The sequence below is a fragment of the Aplidium turbinatum genome, chromosome 2, assembly GCF_918807975.1.
Source record: "Aplidium turbinatum chromosome 2, kaAplTurb1.1, whole genome shotgun sequence".
NCBI classification, from domain to species: domain Eukaryota; kingdom Metazoa; phylum Chordata; class Ascidiacea; order Aplousobranchia; family Polyclinidae; genus Aplidium; species Aplidium turbinatum.
In genome coordinates this window covers 26,093,023-26,116,330 of record NC_137473.1, presented here as the reverse complement: position 1 = coordinate 26,116,330, position 23,308 = coordinate 26,093,023, and the positions used below count along the sequence as shown (strand labels likewise).

Genomic DNA, 23,308 nt, shown 5'->3' with positions numbered 1-23,308 from the left:
AGTCATTATGTAGCATACGATAAAGTAGGCCCTTCAGAGCCGTCGCTAAATAGGACCAGAGTAGAGGAACGTAGGCCTGGCCGTTTGACTCCCTCCGGCTATACTATGGAACATTCTCCAGTGGAACCTGTTCGCTTAAGCCCGCCTGCTTTCCATTCAATTCCTTCTGTTGGAATTAGATCAACTCAAGACGAAAATTGGACATCCATTTCTCAAGACAGAAGACCTCGTGAACCTGACATCAATGGACTTGTTGACGCATTGTACACTATGACTACTTCCATAAATCGGAACCAATCCAGCATGGAACCGTTTGATGGTGCCCCAGAAGACTATCGGCGTTTCATCCGGCATTTTGAAGCATACACCATTCGGGGAGTTATTGATGCAACGACGAAACTAGACAAGTTAATTTCTTCCTGTGTTGGTGAAGCAAGAGAAAGCATTGCAGACTGCATCCTCATCTCTTCTCCAGATTTGGGCTACCTGGAAGCAAGGCGAATTTTGGAAAGCTCTTATGGTCAAATGCACAGCATTGTAAGTGCCTATACTAAAAAGTTAACTGAGGGAGCTCCCATCAAACCTAATGATGCAGAGAGTATTGTTAAGCTAGCTAGAGACATGCGTAGCTGTGAGATTGCTTGCAGTGACTTTCCCAATTCAAGTCTAGACACACAACAAGTCATTGGCTCCATATTTGGTCGACTCCCTATCTATATGCAAGATAAGTTTGTATCTTCTGTCAGCCATCAATTGGAAAGAGGACAAGCTGTGACCTTTTCTCAGCTCTCTCAGTTTGTTCAGAGGAAGGCCCAGGCAGATAGAACTTGACCAGCAATTTGGTTGGAGTTCTCCTTCGGTTCAGGCAGCAGCCAGTTGTAGTAGTTGCAGATATTAAAAGTATGTTCCACCAGGTGAGGGTGAAGCCAGATGACTGTGACAGCTTGCGTTTTTTGTGGTGGCCTAATAATGATCTTTCTTTACCTCCTCAAGACTACCAAATGTTGGTACATCTATTTGGTGCAACATCCTCCCCTAGTTGCTGTGGCTTTGCACTCAGAAAGGTGGCAGAAGACAATGAGTTAGGGGCCAGCCAAGAGGCAGTGGATGCCATAAAAAGTAATTTTTATGTTGATGACTTCCTTAAATCTTTTTTAAGACATCGGAGGATGCTAAAAGAGTCGTCCTGGAAATTAAAGATTTACTGCAGCAAAGTGGTTTTGTGCTTAGTAAATTCACTAGTAACTCGGAAGAAGTTGTGGAGTCCTTGCCTGATGAGTGTGTGGTGAAACCTTCTTTGGATCTACATCTAGACGAGGGTCCTGTTGAGCGTACCTTAGGAGTGCAGTGGAACACACTTCATGACAATTTTGGAGTGACGATCAATGTGCAACAAAAGCCAGTGACACGCCGTGGAATTTTACCAATGGTCAGCCAGGTCTATGATCCTTTGGGATTTGTGCAGCCATTCTTGTTGTCTGCAAAACGTATCATGCAGGATTTATGCATCAGTGGCCTGGGTTGGGATGATCCAATACCTGAAATTAAAGCCGTAGCTTGGCAAGAGTGGGTAAGATGTTTACCAGCACTGCAAGACTTGACAGTAAGTCGGTGTTTTTGTCCAGCACATTTCAAACCTATTGTGACAGAATTGCATTGTTTCTGTGATGCAAGTAATATCGGTTATGGCGCAGTTGTGTACTTGAGGATGGTGGACAAGAGTGGAAATGTGCATTGTGCCTTTGTCATGGGGAAGTCACGAGTGACTCCAGTGAAGCCCATGACTGTTCCTAGGTTAGAGCTGTCAGCTGCGGTGATTGGTGTCAATTTGGTTCGCTCAGTGAAAAATGAGCTTAATTTGAAGATTGATAGAACTTTCTTTTGGACTGACTCCACATCTGTACTACAGTACATTAGGAACACTGCTAGAAGGTTTCAACTTTTTGTAGCAAACAGGGTTGCAGCAATTCATGCTGGGTCAGAACCATCACAGTGGCGTCACGTTGGAACTAAAGAAAACCCAGCAGATATTGCGTCTCGTGGTCTTGGTCCAGACAAGCTTTCCAAAGCTGACCTGTGGTTTAAAGGACCAGACGTCTTGCAACTCAGTGACGAGTTTTGGCCAGCCGGTCCTGAAACTTTGGTTCCTTTACCTGAAGATGACCCTGAGATCAAAAACATGTACCGAGTGAATGCAACTGAAACTGAGGAACCTATTGGAGGGTCCCCTCTCAATCGCTTGTTAAACTATTTCTCTTCGTTTGTTCGTCTAAAGAGGGCAGTTGCTTGCTGGATATTGCGGTTTCGGCTATAGGCTACCTGAGGTCGAAGAGTGAGCTTCCCAATCAATCAGGTACATCTGTAAATCTCAAGGGAGACTTATCGGTATCTGAGTTAGAAATTGCCACAATTGATATTGTGAAGGCAGTGCAAAAACAAGCATTTCCTTTGGAGATGAGTTCGCTCCAGAATTGTAATGAGTTTGGTGTGGGTGGATCCCAAACTGTGTTGAAAACTTCCTCTGTTAAAAGGCTTTTCCCTGTGGTGGTTCATGGTGTGCTTAGAGTTGGTGGCAGATTGCACAAGTCCCCTGTCTCTCAGGATGTTAAACACCCTGTTATTTTGCCTAGTAAGCACCATGTTACGAATTTAATTATTGAGTTTTACCACCAACGTGAGGGTCACATGGGTGCCCTACACACACTTGCTGCCAGTAGAGAGTTATTTTGGATTGTTTGTGGTCACTCTGTAGTTCGACGTGTTTTGCACGCTTGTAGAAAGTGTCGTCTTCGAAACGTTGTTGCTGGCGAGCAGATTATGGCGCCATTGCCCGAGTTTCGTGTTACTCCAGGGAAGCCGGCATTTGCATGTGTGTGTGTCGACTACATGGGTCCAATTATGGTTAAGTTAGGTCGTAGCTGGGTAAAACGTTATGGTTGCATTTTTTCGTGCATGGCCACCCGTGCCATTCACATAGAGATTTCACACTCCCTTTCCACCCATTCATTCCTGCTGGCATATCAACGATTCACCAACCGTCGAGGAACACCAGAGAAGATCGTGTCCGATAACGGTACAAACTTTGTCGGTGCGGCTAGAGAACTAAAAGAAGGAATACAACGATGGAATAACAGCATCATCCACAAGAAGTTTAGTCAACACGGTACACAGTGGAGTTTTAATCTGCCAGGTGCTAGTCACCAAGGAGGTGTCTGGGGGCGTATGATACGTACCGTCCGCAAGATTATGCTTTTGCTGACAGAAAAACGTTCACTAGATGACGAGAGCCTCATCACATTCATGACCGAGGTCGAGCGCATCATCAATAATCGTCCTTTGACCTCAGTTACTTCTGATCCTGACGACCTGGAAGCTTTGACTCCAAGTTCGTTGTTGACCGGACGATTGGCTGCATCTCTACCTACCGATGTATTTATCGAAGCAGACGGCTACCGTCGTTCGTGGCGTCTGGCAAATTGGTTAGCTGACCAGTTTTGGAGTAGGTGGCTGAAAGACTATTTGCCTACTCTTCAAGTTCGGCAAAAGTGGTTGCAACCCAAGCGCAACTTGCAGGTTGGGGACATTGTACTAGTGAAAGACGAGTATTTGAAAAGGGGTATGTGGCCCAAAGCCCGAGTAGAGGAGGTTGTTCCAGCCAATTGTTCACCAAATCAAACGTCATATAAAAACCGTTATGGTCTACTTAACCTAGCTGGCATCTTACGTCATGGAAATTGCTAGAAAATGTCCAAATATTGCACCATCGGTCGTAAGACCTGATGAAATATTGCATCATTGCCTTTCAATACCTGTTTGAATTGCGTGACAATGTCTTTCACTATTGCGTCACAGTACTGCGTACGTGAGTTTGAGATATTGCTATCTATTCTGGTCATTCGTGAAATGGTTGCTTGAGAGTTAGTCGCACAATTAACTGTTGGCTTAGTGCTTGCTAGCTGGACAAAAATTCCGTCTTTTATCTAAGTAATCTGTTCTGTAGTGACAAGTTTTAGTGGTGTACGGTGTTGCACCTCTATTTTCGACAGCTTTGAGGCTATTTTTACAGGAATACAATTTTGAATAGACGTTTCGAAGGAATGTTTCTTTTTCGGTCATTACATACAGACGAACGGATTCGGGAACTTTATGTTACAACTTTCCCACGAAGAGATTATGGTTTACCGCTGTGACCATAAAAAATAAAAGACGCATTTGTTAGCTGGTAGGCCAAGAAGCACTTGAAGGCATAAATAATAAAAGACGTTTTTGTTAGCTGGTAGGCCAAGAAGCACTTGAAGGCAGAAAAAATAAAAGACGTGGCTTGTTAGTTGGTAGGTCAAGAAGCACTTTAAGCACAAGAAAAAAATAAAAGACGTCGCTTGTTAGCTGGTAGGCCAAGAAGAACTTGAAGCAAGAAGTAATAAAATACTTTACTCTGTCTAGTGTTTGGTACTGAAGCAAAATAATTAAAGAAGATCTTGTTGGTTGGTAGTCTACAGAAGCAAAAGAAAATTAAAGATATTTCTTCTCAGTTGGTGCAGAAAAACTTCAAGCTAAAAATTAAAGGCATTTCTTTGTTGGTTCTGAAGGAAAACAACTTTGACATTAATTGGCAAGAAAAAAGATTAAAGACAATCGATCTGTGCTTGAAGATTCAAGTGAAAGAATCCAAGCAAGTTTTGTGGAACTTTAGGACTTCATTTACCCGTATAACTACGGTGTTGTGCATTTAAATTCTTTTTTGTATTTTTACGGTTTTTGCAGTTAAGTTTTTTATAACTACTGTAGCCTAATAATAATTTGTGTGTTTGTGTAACTTAATTTTTTAATTGTTAAATTTAGCCCCAACATTTAATATGTCTACACTCGGTGGTGACAGGGACTCGACCGCCGTAGACTCGACTGAGTTTAGGCCTGATGATGTTCTTTGTGGTCGGGCAGGCCATTCTGGGGAGTGACCCAGTAACAATGAGGCTAAGTCAGTTCGAGAGGCCCGGCATCTTAGAAGGGATATTTTGACTCAAATTGGGGAACTTTCTGTAGCCCTAGGTTCTTTGAGTGATAAGCAGGAACTGTTAATTTTTAGATAAGTTCTCTACTTTGGAAGAGGATTTACGGCATTTCCATGCACTTTTGAGTAAAATTTTTAACTCTGCAATTTTGGCAGAACTTCGTGATAGGGTAGATCCCGAATTTAACTCGTTGAAAAATAACTTCGAACAAAAAGAAAGTGAGTTCTCAGATATGTTAGATGCTGACATACATCCTGAGAATAGCGCCTCAAATGTAAGCACTAGGATGTCTAGGAACTCGTCACGAACAATTGCACAAATTAACCTACATCTAAGACGAGAGAAGCTCCAGATACAAGCCGAGGCCGAAGCGAGAGCTGCTGAGGCCCCCGCGAGAGCTGAGGCCGAAGCGAGAGCTGCTGAGGCCGCCGCCAGAGCTGAGGCCATACGAGCTGAGGCTGCCGCGAGAGCTGAGGCCGAAGCGAGAGCTGCTGAGTTCGCACTCAAAAACGCTCAGTTGAGGGCTGAACAACGTAAAGAGGTAGTTTTAGCTGAATATCGATCAGAGTTGGGCTCCCGGCGTAGCTCTAAGAAGGGATCTTCCAGGCATTCCAGAAGTGAACATCAATCACAGTTTAATTTACATAACCTTTTCCAGACGCCTGTTCAATCTGTAAGTGGACCAGTGCAATCCACACGTTTTCAAGCTGTTTCAGGAGGTCTCGGGGCCGCGGCTAAGGGTCTTCCGAAGGCTGTAGAGCCAAGGCCTGCGAATTATAGCCTATCTTCTCCACCAGAGCGTACAGGTCACGGGGCCGCCATTTCCAGTAATGCTTTGTCCTCTTCATAGTTTTCTGCGCCGCTAGTTTTTGATCGCCCAGTTACACGTAATCTGGGTGGTTGTGAGAGGCATGTCGCGTCTCCTGATTTTAACGTTTGTGAGGATCGTGATCGGGCTGTGCATGTGACTGAGCCCCCTCAGCCCCTTAAGAGATATAGCTTGTCGTCTCCCGCTAAATCGAGTTCTCAACAGCAGGATTGCTTTTTTGAATACCAAAATAGTAGGACGTTTTTCGATAAGGCGGCCTTGATTGGTTACGATGGTAATAATATGCCATTTATCTTCTTTAAAAATCGTGTTACGGCCTTAATGGCAGCTTTACCCTTTAAAGGAACTCGTTTGACTTTGTTACAAGCAGCTTGTGTTAGGACAGCTGCGCAAACGATTGCTAATTTGGTTTCTGACACTCCTGGCTTGTCAGAAGAAGACAGGATAGAAATGTCGTTAGCTCGCTTGTCCCAGCGTTTTGGGGTTCGTAGAGGTCTTTTCGCCGAACCGGAAATTAGAAAGTATCGCTATGGTAGCAGATTGACTTCGACCTCTTCCAGTGATCTGAAAGAGTTTAAAGATGAATTGTCGCAGTGTCTGCTTTACGCGCAAGCTTATGGTCAGCGTGACAAATTGGAAGGACGTTTTGTTTTGGATTTGGCTAAGCGACTCCCGTTTGACGCTAAGCAGCGTTATCTTGACTTTTTAGGTGATCAGTATGGTGGTACTGATGAGCCTACTTTTCAGAGTTTGTTTGAATTTGTAGTACGGGAGGAAACGCGCAAGTCGACTGATTTTAGCATTATGCTAATGGGCGATTCTGGTGAGTCGCAACATTTTAAAAAGTTTGGCAAAGGAAAATTGCCTTCATGTCCGGTTAGGCAGACGTCGGTAAAACCCCATGATAATGTGATTTCAGGGAGTTCGCAGTAGGCCTACTCGACTGCTGTTGGCGCACCGCGCGGTGGTGTGGCCAGACGTAGTGACATACCGGCATGTTTTTATTGTTCGTCACGTGGTCAAGTTGAATATCATTTTTTGTCTAATTGTAAAGAATTTTTGCGCTTGACACCTAAAGATCGGAGAGATGTCATTGTGAAAGCTGGCAAATGCTTGAATCGTTTGCGCCAGCATATGGTAAGGGATTGCGTTCATGCAAACAACTGTCGTAAGTGTGGCCCTAACAACGATAGGAAACACTATTTTCTTCTGCATGATTTTTATGTGACGTCACGTGATTCTCTGAATTCGATTGGCAAAGATGATGCTGGTGCTAGAGTTCCAGTGCGTAATGTAAAGATTGGAAATGTTAAAGCAGCCTTTAACCGCATTACTGCTGCTCGTGTTTTGAATCCAATGACTGGCAAATCGAAGTTGGTGTATTGTCAGCATGATCCTGGTTCGCAGTTGACTTTTGTTTCGAGTGATTTGGTCTGCGAACTTGACGTTAAACCGTATGACAAAGCGTCGTTTAAAATGGATACTCTGGCTGGTCAGAAACCTACTTGTGCTGACCTTGTTAAACTCAACATTCAGTCGTTAGAGACGAATGAACTGTTTTGTGATATAACTTCGGTGGTTAACCCAGCTTGGGCTGACGATGTTAAAACTTTACCACATAAGCAGGATTTAAGTAGTTTCCGTCATTTTCATGACGTGAATAAGTTTCATTTGAATGATTGTAGTACTGTAGATGTACTGATTGGAAACGACAACGCTTATTTGATGTGTGCTAAAGAAGAACGTGTTGGTGACAATCGTAGTGAACCGCATGCTTTACTCACTCCTCTCGGTTGGTTGGCTTGTGGTGGTAAGTCACCCTTAGTTGAAAGCGTTGCTAAAGTGTGCAGAGTGCAGACGTCTTCAGAGTCGGATGTCATCTCTGGCTTTCAGCGTAAAATTGAGTCTCGTGATATGGAAATAGCAGACCTGAATAAAGTCATTCAGGATTTGACTTTGCAAAATGAAACCTGTGAATTGTCTCGCAATGATATTTTGGCTAGAGAACTTGTCGAACCGAATATTGGGTTGAAAGATGGTCGATTTGAGATACCTGTTCCGTTGAAGGAAGATATTGATTTACCTAACAATTTTGTGTTGGCGTCAGATAGAGCTGCTGCTTTAAGGAAGAAGGCTTTAAAACAACCTGAACTTCGTGATTTCCTTACCGACACCATGAAAGATCTTAAATCTAATGGCTATGTTGAGCGTGCTGGTGAATCAGAAAATATAAAACGATTTCAGTGGTATTTACCATACTTTGTGACGTCACAATTAAAAAAGCGTATTGTTTACGATGGCAAGTCTGAATTTCGAGGAACTTGTGTTAATGATGTAATGTTTTCGTGTCCTGACTTGTTAAACCCTCTGGAAGATCTCTTGGCTAGATTTCGGCTGAGTAGATTTGGTTTCGTGGCCGATATGACCAAGTACTTTTTTCACATTTTAGACTCTTCAATACGTAAGCCTAATTTCATTGAAATGCTTACGTGCACAGGCAGTGCCGTTCGGATCGTGAACGAACGCCCTTTTGTACCTTTGAGTGACGACCCTAGGGATTTTACTGTCATCACCCCTGCCTCACTTTTGACCCCATACTTAGACCCATACTGTGCTGTTGGGCAACCACATAAACAAACAAACAAACAAACACATGATCGTGACCAACTAAGAAGGGATTATCGGTTCAATTTGTCACTTTCTCAGCAGTTTTGGAGCAAATGGATAGATTTTTACTTGCCAGGGCTTCAGGGCCGGAAAAAATGGCTAAAAATGGCCGAGAATTTGGAGCCTGGTCAACTTGTAGTGGTAGGTTCTCTCCAAGACATTGGTAAACGTGGGAAGTATCAACTTGGGAGGGTGCATGAGGTAGTTCCACAAATTAGGAAAGGGAAGCCTGTGGTTCGTAGAGCTATAGTTGCCGTCTGCAACTATGATGAGAGTACGGGGAAGTGAAAGTAGACTACGTGTTGAGGGATATTTCGTGCCTCGCCCCCGTAAAGAACACCTAAGTGTTAGGGTTTGAGCCTGGTTTTGTCTGCGGTGGCCGACACTTGTCTGAGCCCAGAACAGTCGGTTATTATCGCAACCATTGTATATAGCGTCATTTTATCATGTACCTATGGTACCAATTTCATGTATCGTCGTGTATTATTCTTATTGTTGTTCATTCTTTGCATGCCCTTTGTATTTACATATTAACTTAAACGTAAGTGATTCAAACAATTTGTGTATCGTGTGTTTTTATTCATTGGCTCACAATTGTCGTCAATTCTTTTTTAGTTATGCCATGTCAGACTGTCATAACTAGGGGCCGCTATGTTCCAGCCAATTGTTCACCAAATCAAACGTCATATAAAAACCGTTATGGTCTACTTAACCTAGCTGGCATCTTCCGTCATGAAAATTGCTAGAAAATGTCCAAATATTGCACCATCGGTCGTAAGACCTGATGAAATATTGCATCACTACCTTTGAACACCTGTTTGAATTGCGTGACAATGTCTTTCATTATTGCGTCACAGTACTGCGTACGTGAGTTTGAGATATTGCTATCTATTCTGGTCATTCGTGAAATGGTTGCTTGAGAGTTAGTCGCACATTTAACTGTTGGCTTAGTGCTTGCCAGCTGGACAAAAATTCCGTCTTTTATCTAAGTAATCTGTTCTGTAGTGACAAGTTTTAGTGGTGTACGGTGTTTCACCTCCATTTTCGACAGCTTTGAGGCTATTTTTAGAGGAATACAATTTTGAATAGACGTTTCGAAAGAGTGTTTCTTTTTCGGTCATTACATACAGACGAACGGATCCGGGAACTTTATGTTACAATTTTCCCACAAAGAGATTATGGTTTACCGTTGTGACCAGAGGTATTTCCCGGGTCAGACGGTCATGTTCGAACAGTACGAATAAAGACCGCGGCATCGTCATACAATAGGGACATCCGCAAACTTTGCCTATTGGAGGCATCGGATTGATCAGGACATTTGTTGAAATCATGCCTTTTGTGTCGACACTCCTGTGTTCGACCTTTCGACAACAACGGAATGAAAAGGACATTTATTTGAAAACCATGCCTTTCGTTTAAACCTTCATAGTCTCGACCTTTCGACGACGGAATGCACAGGACATTTATTTATAGTTACTGTACGGTATTATTTGTGTGTACTCTTATGATTCAGACTTTCGGCGAGCGACGGAATCAACAGAACATTTGTCTGCATCAGAACTTTTGAACTTGCTTGCCTTCTGTCTTTTTTTTGTTTGTGTTGTTTTCTATGTCACATGCCGCATCAAGTTTATTGCTGCAATTGTATCTACTCGTTTTAGGGGTAGCCTTCACATTTTAAATTTTATCGTTTATCTAACCATTCCTCTTTGTGCTCATCGTTAGCTGTTCTTAGTCCTACTTGTCACTGCTGGGGTCGGCCACTGTGTTGTGTCAAGCGTCTTAATATGAATATAATCTGTTTGGTACAGTTATATTGGGGCCGGTGTAGAATCCGCTTGAAGAATTGCCCCTTTTTTGACACTTTGTATTGCTCTCTGCTGCCGCCACTAAAAGCATAACAATTCTCTGGCGTGCAGATTCTGTTGAATCTCTTTTTGTGTGAGCTACCCTAGCATGAGGGTGTGCTAAAGTTCACTGCATGGCCTGTTCGACTTCCAGCGTGGCTTCTCTCAAAAGGTTTGTGCTAACTATGTTCAATTATTTTGCAGCACTTAACCTTAATGTTTAAAAATCAGATATAACAGACTTAAAGCATTTGGACAATTGAACTAAGCTCTGAACATTGACTTGCAAGTAATCTGTGGCATATGAAACTCTGGATTGGAGTTGCCATTTTTCCCCTCTCTTTTTCTTCTGAGCTAGCCTGGGTTGTTTTTTTTTGTTAGCTCAGTTAGTTGTAGTATTTTGGGTGGGTTGGGCCATCTTGACCATAACTTGGGATCATTTGGTTTGGCACTCACATGTGCTATTGTCGACTACCCCACAAAGTACATTTCCATTTTTTATGTGTATTGTAACTGTCTGTATTTTTAGTGTTATTTGTTAGTGCTTTATTCATTAAATAGAATCACGCTGATATTGGTGTCAACAACTCGTACTGTTGTTACCTATTTTCTTGTCATCAACACGCTTCGCACAGTAGTCTACTTTAATGAAGCCAAAGTTGTATTCATCTGCGGTTTCAGTTTCACAACTTCTTAGAGATGAATGTATCAGAAAAAAGCCCCTGCTCTTACTGCAGAAAAGTGGTTCGAAAACGACAAGAAGCGATACAGTGTGATAAATGCGCAGGTTGGCAGCATCGCATCTGCAATACAGGCTTATCACAAACATTGTACAGAAAAATTGTCGAGCATGAGTGGGAACTGGAGAATTGGCTATGTTTCCAATGTTCGTCTGAATAAGTAAGTTTATAACCTACAGTGATATTTTATTAACATAGGCTACTAGCCTTCATTTATCTCGAACCAGCCGATTTTGGATAGGCTAATAACATGCGGTAATTGCAAATGCTGAGGCTATTGCCAACTTTTATGGAAACCTAATCTTTATAGTCTTTAAAAATGTGTAACGAGGTCAAGTGGTGGGATTAACCTTTGTAGCCTAATGCCTTTTGCTAAAGCAGGGGTGCCCAAAGCTCGGCCCGCGTGAACAATATCCTATCTGCGCTTATAATTTGATAATATCGGCCTCAGTCTGGGCTTGTCAGTTCAGTTTGTTTTTATTTCTGACCATCACAACGAAAAACAATATGCCAAACATAGCAGAAGTAAAAAAAAAGGTAGAAGCGACAAAACGCGAACGTTATAACGTGATTGATACTAAAACAGTAGGCTACAATAGGCTAAGTTTAAAATATGGCATGATCGCAAGACCTTAGTACAATTTTAAAATTAAAAAAGAGTGATTTTCAACATTTGTATGAGTAAAAAAAAAAACAAGACAAGAAAAATAGACAGTTGCAAGGTTGATCATCAAAAGTGCTGATGGTCTTGAAGAGCAATATATTTTCCCTAAGTTATAGCTTACAGTCAGCCACGGTTAATCGGGACCAAGCCAAACTGGTCTGATTAAGCGGGGAGAGCAAATTCCAATGTGTCAGCGTGTTATAACGTCGTCGCTTTGCTGCCATTTTTCCTGTCCCGTGTTTCTTTGTGTTGTTTATTCCGCACAAGATAAAGTAAAATAAACACAAAACTAAATTTAAAATTTTTCACCAGTCGGGAAACCTTTGCAGTTACAGGTTGTGCGGTGGTTGATTTCTTTGTTTTATTTCAAATCAAAGTTCACAAAATAAGTATAATTTTTAGCCAAAAATTTGTGTAAACTTTCAAGTTGTTGTCTACTTTTGGGCTTGTTTCAACTTGTAAATGCTTGCAAATTACACCGAGTTGATAAGATGAAAACAAAATCAACATTTGTTCTAGCCAATTGTTCACCAAATCAAACGTCATATAAAAACCGTTATGGTCTACTTAAACTAGCTGGCATCTTACGTCATGGAAATTGCTAGAAAATGTCCAAGTATTGCACCATCGGTCGTAAGACCTGATGAAATATTGCGTCACTACCTTCGAACACCGGTTTGAATTGCGTGACAATGTCTTTCATTATTGCGTCACAGTTACTGTGTACGTGCATTTAAGATATCGCAAATTATTCTAGTCATTTGTAAAATGGTTGCTTGAAAGTTGGTCAAATATTTAACTGTTTGCTTAGTGCTTGCCAGCTGGATAAAATTTCCGTCTTTTATCTAAGTAATCTGTTCTGTAGTGACAAGTTTTAGTGGTGTACGGTGTTGCATTCCATTTTCGACAGCCAGGTGGCTAATTTTACAGAAATACAATTTTGAATAGACGTTTCAAAGGAGTGTTTCTTTTTCGGTCATTACATGCAGACGAACGGATTCCGGAATCTTATGTTACAAATTTCCCACGAAGAGATTATGGTTTACCGCTGTGACCATAAATAATAAAAGACGAAGTTGTTAGTTGGTAGGCCAAGAAGCACTTAGAAGCACAAAAAATAATAAAAGACGATTCTCTGGCTAGTGTTTGTACGAAAGCACAGGCAAGACATAAATAATAAAAGACGAGTTCTTGTCAGTTGGTAGGTCAAGAAGAAATTAAAGCAAAATAATAAAAGACGATTCTCTGGCTAGTGTTTGTACGGAAGCACAGGCAAGACATAAATAATAAAAGACGAGTTCTTGTCAGTTGGTAGGTCAAGAAGAAATTAAAGCAAAATAATAAAAGAAGATCTTGCTGGTTGGTAGTCTACAGAAGCAAAAAAATATTAAAGACTTTTCTTCTCAGTTGGTACTGAAGAACTTCAAGTTAAAAATTAAAGGCGTTTCTTAGTTGGTTCTGAAGAAAAAACAACATTGACATTCATTTGAAGAAAAAAGATTAAAGACGATCGATCTGTGCTTGAAGATTCAAGTGAACGAATCCAAGCAAGTTTTGTGGAACTTTAGGACTTTATATACCCCTACAACTACGGTATTGTGCATCTAAATTCTTTTGTACTTTTACGGTTTTTGCAGTTAAGTTTTTTATAACTTAATTTGGTGTGTTTGTGTAACTTAATTTTTTTAATTGTTAAATTTAGACCCAACATTTAATAAGTCTACACTCGGTGGCGACAGGGACTCGACCGCCGTCGACTCGACTGAGTTTAAGCCTAATGATGTTCTTTGCGGTCGGGCAGGCCATTCTGGGGAGGGACCCAGTAACGATGAGGCTAAGTCAGTTCGAGAGGCCCGGCATCTTAGAAGGGATATTTTGACTCAAATCGGAGAACTTTCTGTAGCCCTAGGTTCTTTGAGTGATAAGCAGGAACTGTTAATTTTTGATCTAAGTTCTCTACTTTGGAAGAGGATTTACGGCATTTCCATGCACTTTTGACTAAAATTTTGAACTCTGCAATTCTGGCAGAACTTCGTGATAGGGTAGATCCCGAATTTAACTTGTTAAAAAATAACTTCGAACAAAAAGAAAGTGAATTCTCAGATAGGTTGGATGCTGACATACATCCTGAGGATAGCGCCTCAAATGTAAGCACTAGGATGTCTGAGAGCTCGTCACGGATAGTTGCACAAATTAACCTGCAGCTGAGACGAGAGGAGCTCCAGATACAAGCTGAGGCCGAAGCGAGAGCTGCTGAGGCCCCCGCGAGAGCTGAGGCCATACGAGTTGAGGCCATACGAGCTGCTGCCGCGAGAGCTGAGGCCGAAGCGAGAGCTGCTGAGTTCGCACTCAAAGACGCCCAGTTGAGGGCTGAACAACGTAAGGAGGTAGCTTTAGCTGAATATCGATCAGATGTGGGCTCCCGGCGTCGCTCTAAGAAGGGATCTTCCAGCCATTCCAGAAGGGAACATCAATCGCAGTTTAATTTACATAACCTTTTCCAGACGCCTGTTCAATCTGTAAGTGGACCAGTGCAATCCACACGTTTTCAAGTTGTTTCAGGAGGTCTCGGGGCCGCGGCTAAGGGTCTTCCGAAGGCTGTAGAGCCAAGACCTGCGAATTATAGCCTATCTTCTCCACCAGAGCGTACAGGTCACGGGGCCGCCATTTCCAGTAATGCTTTGCCCTCTTCACAGTTTTCTGCGCCGCTAGTTTTTGATCGCCCAGCTACACGTAATCTGGGTGGTTGTGAGAGGCATGTCGCGTCTCCTGATTTTAACGTTTGTGAAGATCGTGATCGGGCTGTGCATGTGACTGAGCCCCCTCAGCCCCTTAAAGGATATAGCTTGTCTTCTCCCGCTAAATCGAGTTCTCAGCAGGATTGCTTTTTTGAATACTAAAATAGTAGGACGTTTTTTGATAAGGCGGCCTTGATTGGTTACGATGGTAATAATATGTCATTTATCTTCTTTAAAAATCGTGTTACGGCCTTAATGGCAGCTTCGCCCTTTGAAGGAACTCGTTTGACTTTGTTACAAGCAGCTTGTGTTAGAACAGCTGCGCAAACGATTGCTAATTTGGTTTCTGACACTCCATGCACAGTCGGCAGCAATGGCCGAGTGGTTAGCGCGTTGGGCTCGCAGTCGAGAGCCTGCATGTTCGACTCCAGCCACCCGCACTTGCTGTTGTTTCTCTGGACAAGAAACTTTACGATAATTGCCTCTGCCCAGTGATCGATTTCGAGTAATGGATAGTACCAAATTTAAGTCATAAGTAGAGTAGACAACTGGAAACACTCATTGCCGTCAGCTGCAGCGTGGGTCAGGTGTACGTCGGAAGGCGTACACCGATGCATAGCGCTCAAGTCCGCTTTCCCGCAATGCAGGATAAAGATAAACAAACAAACAAACAAACAAACAGAGGAAGACAGGATAGAAATGTCGTTAGCTCGCTTGTCCCAGCGTTTTGGGGTTCGTGGAGGTCTTTTCGCCGAACCGGAAATTAGAAAGTATCGCTATGGTAGCAAATTGACTTCGATCTCTTCCAGTGATTTGAAAGAGTTTAAAGATGAATTGTCGCAGTGTCTGCTTTACGCGCAAGCTTATGGTCAGCGTGACAAATTGGAAGGACGTTTTGTTTTGGATTTGGCTAAGCGACTCCCGTTTGACGCTTGACAGCGTTATCTTGACTTTTTAGGTGATCAGTATGGTGGTACTGATGAGCCTACTTTTCAGAGTTTGTTCGAGTTTGTAGTACGGGAGGAAACGCGCAAGTCGACTGATTTTAGCATTATGCTAATGGGCGATTCTAGTGAGTCGCAGCATTTTAAAAAGTCTGGCAAAGGAAAATTGCCTTCATGTCCGGTTAGGCAGACGTCGGTAAAACCCCATGATAATGTGATTTCAGGGAGTTCGCAGTACTCGACTGCTGTTGGCGCACCGCGCGGTGGTGTGGCCAGACGTAGTGACATACCGGCATGTTTTTATTGTTCGTCACGTGGTCAAGTTGAATATCATTTTTTGTCTAATTGTAAAGATTTTTTGCGCTTGACACCTAAAGATCGGAGAGATGTCATTGTGAAAGCTGGCAAATGCTTGAATTGTTTGCGCCATCATATGGTTAGGGATTGCGTTCATGCAAACAACTGTCGTAAGTGTGGCCCTAACAACGATAGGAAACACTATTTTCTTCTGCATGATTTTTATGTGACGTCACGTGATTCTCTGGATTCGGTTGGTAAAGATGATGCTGGTGCCAGAGTTCCTGTGCTTAATGTTAAGATTGGAAATGTTAAAGCAGCTTTTAACCGCGTTACTGCTGCTCGTGTTTTGAATCCAATGACTGGCAAATCGAAGTTGGTGTATTGTCAGCATGATCCTGGTTCGCAGTTGACGTTTGTTTCGAGTGATTTGGTCTGCGAACTTGGCGTTAAACCGTATGACAAAGCGTCGTTTAAAATGGATACTCTGGCTGGTCAGAAACCTACTTGTGCTGACCTTGTTGAACTCAACATTCAGTCGTTAGAGACGAATGAACTGTTTTGTGATATAACTTCGGTGGTTAACCCAGCTTGGGCTGACGATGTTAAAACTTTACCACATAAGCAGGATTTAAGTGGTTTTCGTCATTTTCATGACGTGAATATGTTTCATTTAAATGATTGTAGTACTGTAGATGTACTGATTGGCAACGACAACGCTTACTTAATGTGGGCTAAAGAAGAGCGTGTTGGTGAGAATCGTAGTGAACCACATGCTTTGGTCACTCCTCTCGGTTGGTTGGCTTGTGGTGGTAAGTCACCCTTAGATGAAAGCGTTGCTAACGTGTGCAGAGTACAGACGTCTTTAGAGTCGGATGTCATCTCTGGCTTTCAGCGTAAAATTGAGTCTCGTGATATGGAAATAGCAGACCTGAATAAAGTCATTCAGGATTTGATTTTGCAAAATAAAACCTGTGAATTGTCTCGCAATGACGTTTTGGCTAGAAAACTTGTTGAACCGAATATTGAGTTGAAAGATGGTCGATTTGAGATACCTGTACCGTTGAAGGAAGATATTGATTTACCTAACAATTTTGTGTTGGCATCAGATAGAGTTGCTGAAGGCTTTAAAACAATCTGATTTTCGAGGAACTTGTGTTAATAATGTAATGTTTTCGGGTCCTGACTTGTTAAACCCTCTGGAAGATCTCTTGGCTAGATTTCGGCTGAGTAGATTTGGTTTCGTGGCCGATATGACCAAGTACTTTTTTCACATTTTGGACTCTTCAATACGTAAGCCCAGTTTTATTGAATTGCTTACGTACACAGGCAGTGCCGTTCGGATCGTGAACGAACGCCCTTTTGTACCTTTGAGTGACGACCCTAGGGATTTTACTGTCATCACCCCTGCCTCACTTTTGACCCCATACTTAGACCCATACTGTGCTGTTGGGCAACCACATGATCGTGACCAACTAAGAAGGGATTATCGGTTCAATTTGTCACTTTCTCAGCAGTTTTGGAGCAAATGGATAGACTTTTACTTGCCAGGGATTCAGAGCCGGAAAAAATGGCTAAAAATGGCCGAGAATTTGGAGCCTGGTCAACTTGTAGTGGTAGGTTCTCTCCAAGACATTGGTAAACGTGGGAAGTATCAACTTGGGAGGGTGCATGAGGTAGTTCCACAAATTAGGAAAGGGAAGCCTGTGGTTCGTAGAGCTAAAGTTGCCGTCTGCAACTACGATGAGAGTACGGGAAAGTGAAAGTAGACTACGTGTTGAGGGATATTTCGTGCCTCGCCCCCGTAAAGAACACCTAAGTGTTAGGGTTTGAGCCTGGTTTTGGCTGCGGTGGCCAACACTTGTCTGAGCCCAGAACAGTCGGTTATTATCTCAACCATTGTATATAGCGTCATTTTAGCGTGTACCTATGGTACCAATTTCTTGTATCGTCGTGTATTATTCTTATTGTTGTTCATTCTTTGCATGCCCTTTGTATTTACGTATTAACTTAAACGTGAGTGATTCAAACAATTTGTGTACCGTGTGTTTTTATTCATTGGCTCACAATTGTCGTCAATTCTTTTTGAGTTATGCCATGTCAGACTGTCATAACTAGGGGTAGCTATGTTCCAGCCAATTGTTCACCAAATCAAACGTCATATAAAAACCGTTATGGTCTACTTAACCTAGCTGGCATCTTACGTCATGGAAATTGCTAGAAAATGTCCAAATATTGCACCATCGGTCGTAAGACCTGATGAAATATTGCATCACTACCTTTGAACACCTGTTTGAATTGCGTGACAATGTCTTTCATTATTGCGTCACAGTTAGTGTGTACGTGCATTTGAGATATCGCAAATTATTCTAGTCATTCGTAAAATGGTTGCTTGAAAGTTGGTCAAATATTTAACTGTTTGCTTAGTGCTTGCCAGCTGGATAAAATTTCCGTCTTTTATCTAAGTAATCTGTTCTGTAGTGACAAGTTTTAGTGGTGTACGGTGTTTCACCTCCATTTTCGACAGCCAGGTGGCTAATTTTACAGAAATACAATTTTGAATAGACGTTTCGAAGGAATGTTTCTTTTTCGGTCATTACATGCAGACGAACTGATTCGGGAATCTTATGTTACAATTTTCCCACGAAGAGATTATGGTTTACCGCTGTGACCAACATTTGAAACATGATGGTTTATGTTTTTGCAGTCTACCCTTCTTTAAGTTTTCTGTCTTTAAGTGCTTTGTAATATATTTTCCAAACCTGAAAATTCTTTTCAATTTAAGATTTTAAAATAAATTTGCAACATCACTGCAAGATAACATAATTGTAAATTGCTTGAAATCAATTTTGTGTAACTTGAAGCTAGGTTTAAGCGGGCAAGATTTGGGCGACCACTGCTCTAAAAATCAAATTAAAAGATAAAAAAAAACTATTTGTTTCGTATGACGCTATAAGTCAAAGCAGTTTTTATTCAGCCAATCCATGAGGACGTTGTTACATTGGTGGGCGGTGAGGTATCCTTGAAGCTGGGTTACTGGACATTCCAATATAAGATGGTCTGTGGTCTGGTTTGGGAAGTTGCAATTTGGTGAAGTTGTTAGAAATCTAGTAGCACTGTTGTACGCAGTGTAGTTGACCATCCCATGGTGTTATGGATCCGGGAGTATGGATAAGCCTACGTTCTATTATTTTGTTTGCAGAAAAGTATACTTTCTTATGTTTGTCTTTTCGGACAGAAGAAACAAGTTTACCGCACACGGTCAGCACCTCATCACAAACTGCGAATGAACAAACTTTCCAAGGTTTCGATGCAACTAGTTTGGTTGCCACAACAGGAAGCGAGTCAGAGGTAAAAGATAAACTGATTTTATACGCACCTAAGGCTGGTGTTTGGAATTCAGGATTTGCGTCAATCTGAAAATTAAGCGATGGTAGTTTAGGTAGCATAGGCTAATGTTAATTAAGCATGGTTTAAGTTTCGGTTCACATCTTCAGCCTAAGTATGAAATTCTCTAATTTCAATACACTTTACTGCCTCCAAAAATAAAACGTCGGCCTCTTTCATTGGCTACTTGGCAGAACTTCTGATTGTTGATCTTTGTATTTTAACTTTCGAGTTTTTTTGCTGTCAATAACCTCATACGAAAGCTATAGACAAGGCACCGTAACCTCCTCATTTAAAAAGGTGGTCACTGCATTTGAAATACAATTTGCATGCTAAATTTTCGAAACAGCTCGGAACATCTTAGTAGACTACAGATGTAGGTTTCAACAAAGTTGCAAAAATTGCCCTTATGCCTACTTAAATTTTATTTTTATTTGTTTTATTTTCAGCGGGTACAAACGAGTACGCAGAGAAACAGCATTGAAGCAACGCAAGGCGAACCACCAATAATTGATGGTGTATCAGTAATTGATGATAATGCATCCCCACTCGAAACATCTTCTGTTGCACCTCTTTACACCAAAATGCGTGTAGGCGTATCCATGGCCACCTAAAGATATGGCCTGATTTGTCACATTTTGCAGAAATTTCCAGGTTTTTCTAACTTTGGGCGAACGTTTAAATGAATTTTTCTAAAAATTAGATTTTTACGCTTTCTTTATTCTTTTCCCCAGATGAAACAATAGGTTTTAACATATTTGATTCTATTTGAATAAGCTTAGCTTAACTGAAGATGATCTAGCTTCTAGCTGATCGAAATCGATTTTTAGCAATATACGATTGAACTGACTCGTGTGAGAATAATTTTTTTTGCATTCGGTTTTGACATCCTCACATGTTAAAAAACAAAGAGAATTTGATTTTGTAGATTTTAGTCAGACTGTTAATTTTCAATAACAGTCTGATTTGCGTTTTTCAACTTACTTTTTCTCATTTACTACTGCTTCCCCAAGGCAACAAAAAGTTTTTTGTCATTAGGAAACCGCAAAAAGTAAAAACATCTCAAAACATGTCAGTCAAGCACTAGCAGTAGCTGTAATCAAATTTTGCAAAATGTGACAAATCAGGCCGCATCTCCAGGTGGCCATGGCGCATCCTATTTGGACGAGTCATCTTTGTCTTACTCGAATCCTGAATATGAGGAAGTACTTGAATGTGAACAAGTGATGTAGGCTACATTGTGATTCAAGGAGGATCTAAAAGAGGTAAAGATAAATTGTTTGATTCATTCGGATTCAATTATAGGCCTACATTGAGGAGAGAAACTGCTTCCACAAAGCAGTGGCGCTGTTCAATCAGAAGCAGTAATATAACGTGCTGTGCAACAGTGGTAGAACAAAACGGCAAGTTTGAACTTGGAGCAGCCTGTCACAGCCATCCACCAAAACACAGCGCTGAGAAGGTCACCAAAATAGCATTAGCTGCAAAACGAAAGGCAACCGCTAAACCATTTAAACCAGCGACTAAAATTATAGCCTACGACAAGAAATTCGAAATGAAATTTCAAATCCTTCGGATTTGGAAGGACTACTTCCGATAGACAACATGTCTCGATACGTGAACAAGTTTCGGCAGCAGCACCGCCCCCAAGAACCAACAACTAAGGATTTCGAGTTGGATTACTTAAATGTGACCCATGACTTCATATTTGAAGATATCTGTAGCGTCCCTGAAGCTGGTAGGAGCATAGTCTTTGCCACTAAATTGCAACTGAAAATTTTAGCGCAAGCTAAAACGTGGTTTATGGACGGTACATTTAAAATAGTCCATAAACCTTTTCAGCAATTGTACACAATTCACGCATTTGTTAAAAAAAAATGAACAGTTTTTCCAAGTTCCACTTGTTTACGTCTTTATGACTGGAAAGAAGACAGAAGACTATACGGCTGTATTTAGGGATAGGCTGTATTTGAAGCTCTTACGACCGGCTTTGTCACACCGCCTGTAGTTACACGCGTGATCTTGGATTTCGAAGCGGCTGTGTGGAAAGCGATCACAAACGTTTTCCCTGCTGTTAAAATTAGAGGTTGTTCGTTTCATTTTACCCAAGCCATTTACAGACACGTGCAATCTTTGGGATTATCGGCATCCTATCGCAATAATTTCGACATAAGAAATTTTATCAAAAAGCTAATGGCGTTATGCTACTGTATCTTCCTTCCCTTCATATTGGACGAATGTTCGAAGCTCTGGAGCAAGAAGCAAATGTCTCTGCTTCCCTGTCTGAACTGATAAACTATGTGCAATCAACTTGGATCGAAAATTTTGTGTGGGAAAAAAAATTGGAGCGTTTACGGCCTTCCCTTTCGTACAAACAACGACGTTGAAGGATGGCATCACAAAATAAACAAGAAGGCCCGTCCAAACACACCATTTTATTTGTTAGTAACTCTACTTCCTGAAGAAGCTGGCGACATTCCAATAAATGTCCAGCTTCTTGATATGGGATGCTTGAAGCGTCGCCAAAGAAAGAAATATGTTGCACTCCATAAGAGGGCATTTCGTTATTGGCGTCAGTATGAAAATGGCGAAAGAAGTGCGAACAGACTGTTAAACGCCTGTGCAAAACTATAGTCAGCCCGGTGGTTGAATAGCTCATCTTATCTATTGAACAGTAGACAAACTGCTTTACCCTTATTTGGAATCATCAGAAGATCATGAAAAATATGGAAAAATAATAAATTGGTAATATACGGTAGCCTACTTGAAAAGGTATTTAACATTATAACCTTAAAACTGTATGCAAAAAAACTCAGAGTTACTGAAAGACCACAACCAGCGTTTTTCGCACAAGGCTCCGATAAAAAACGTGAACTGATGTTAAATAACAACGTTTATGACGTCATACAGAAGCAAAATGCGACGCACGCTTACGTAACCTGTAGAAATGAAAATAACTTTATGTTTAAAACGCTGAAAAACGCTGGTTGTGGTCCTTCAATAACTCTGAGTTTTTCTTGCAGGCAGATTTAAGGTTGTAATGTTTAATAGCCTACCTTTCAAGTAGGCTACCGTATATTGCCGATTTATTATTTTTGCATGTTTTTCATGACTTTCAGTGATCCCACATAAAGGTGAAACAGTTTGTAGAGGTTTTTTGAAAATCTCTTCAAACAGATTGATCATGTTAGATCAGCTGTGATCTCCCATAGCCTACGAACTGCCTCCATTTTGTTCTGTTTTTTTGTTTTTATTAGTAGGCCTACTTCCGGCATGCTTTTTTTCCCGTAATTTGCTTGATATTGTCAAAATATTTTATTTTTTGTCGTCTTTTTGTTCGTTTGCCTTGTAGCCTGGGCTACCATCCCAGTCAACATTGCATTTTCCAACGCGTTGCTTCTTGCAATAGCCTATATCCGAAGTATCTCAATTTTCTGAGCCTGATGTTGTTAATCAGACTCCGGCCATTTATCGTCTATTTGATGGGAAAAAGTTCTTTGTTTTTCTTTAGAGAATAGTAATTGTATTTGATGTAATTCGCTCTGCTTGGCCTTTTGCTTGGCATTGAGCACTTTTTGTAGTAGGTTACAAGCATTTATTGTTGAACAGTAGACAAATGTAGATCTGCAAACCAGTGCCAATAAACGACTACTATGAAACAGACTAATAAAAGGATGCATTTAAAAAGTTATTAATAAGCATTGCATTTGAATACATCTGTGAATCACAGTAGGCTATAAACTTCAAGCTTTCAAAAATAAATATTTTTGACTTAGACCTAGCTAGCTATTTTTTTAAACGTATATCGTAGTCTAGTTTACTTTGCAATTTGCATGTGTGTCACCCAAGTAGCCCATGCTTGTGTTTATTGTAAATCAATACACACGCTTTACGCTACAAGAGTATGCATGGTTGTCAACTTTACTAACCCAGCTATTGGTTTCTTACCATCTAGGCGTCACTTTTTGCACAAGCTAATAAACTGGCTTGTCATCTCCCATTTTGTCACATTGGCTTACTTCACCTATTAGGACCTCTTTGGCAACATCCACTACCCAGTAAACATTGATTGTTGGGGCAACATTGGCAAGAAGTTGGCCGCAACATTGGCAAGATGCAGACGCCAACATTGGCAAGATGTTTTATGCACCATTTGGATGCATCTGGCCAGCGTTGGCGTCTG

At 41.3% G+C, this 23,308-nt stretch overlaps 1 protein-coding gene across 1 annotated transcript; it reads left to right on the top strand.

Annotated features, from left to right (window-relative positions):
• Positions 1-902: 902 nt before the first annotated feature.
• LOC145788464 (uncharacterized) lies at positions 903-19,739 on the top strand. Its single transcript, XM_082600229.1, has 5 exons — positions 903-914; positions 1,160-2,263; positions 2,374-3,616; positions 18,941-19,089; positions 19,575-19,739. Exons 1-5 carry the CDS (start codon positions 903-905, stop codon positions 19,737-19,739), a joined length of 2,673 nt encoding a protein of 890 aa, XP_082456355.1.
• Positions 19,740-23,308: the final 3,569 nt, after the last annotated feature.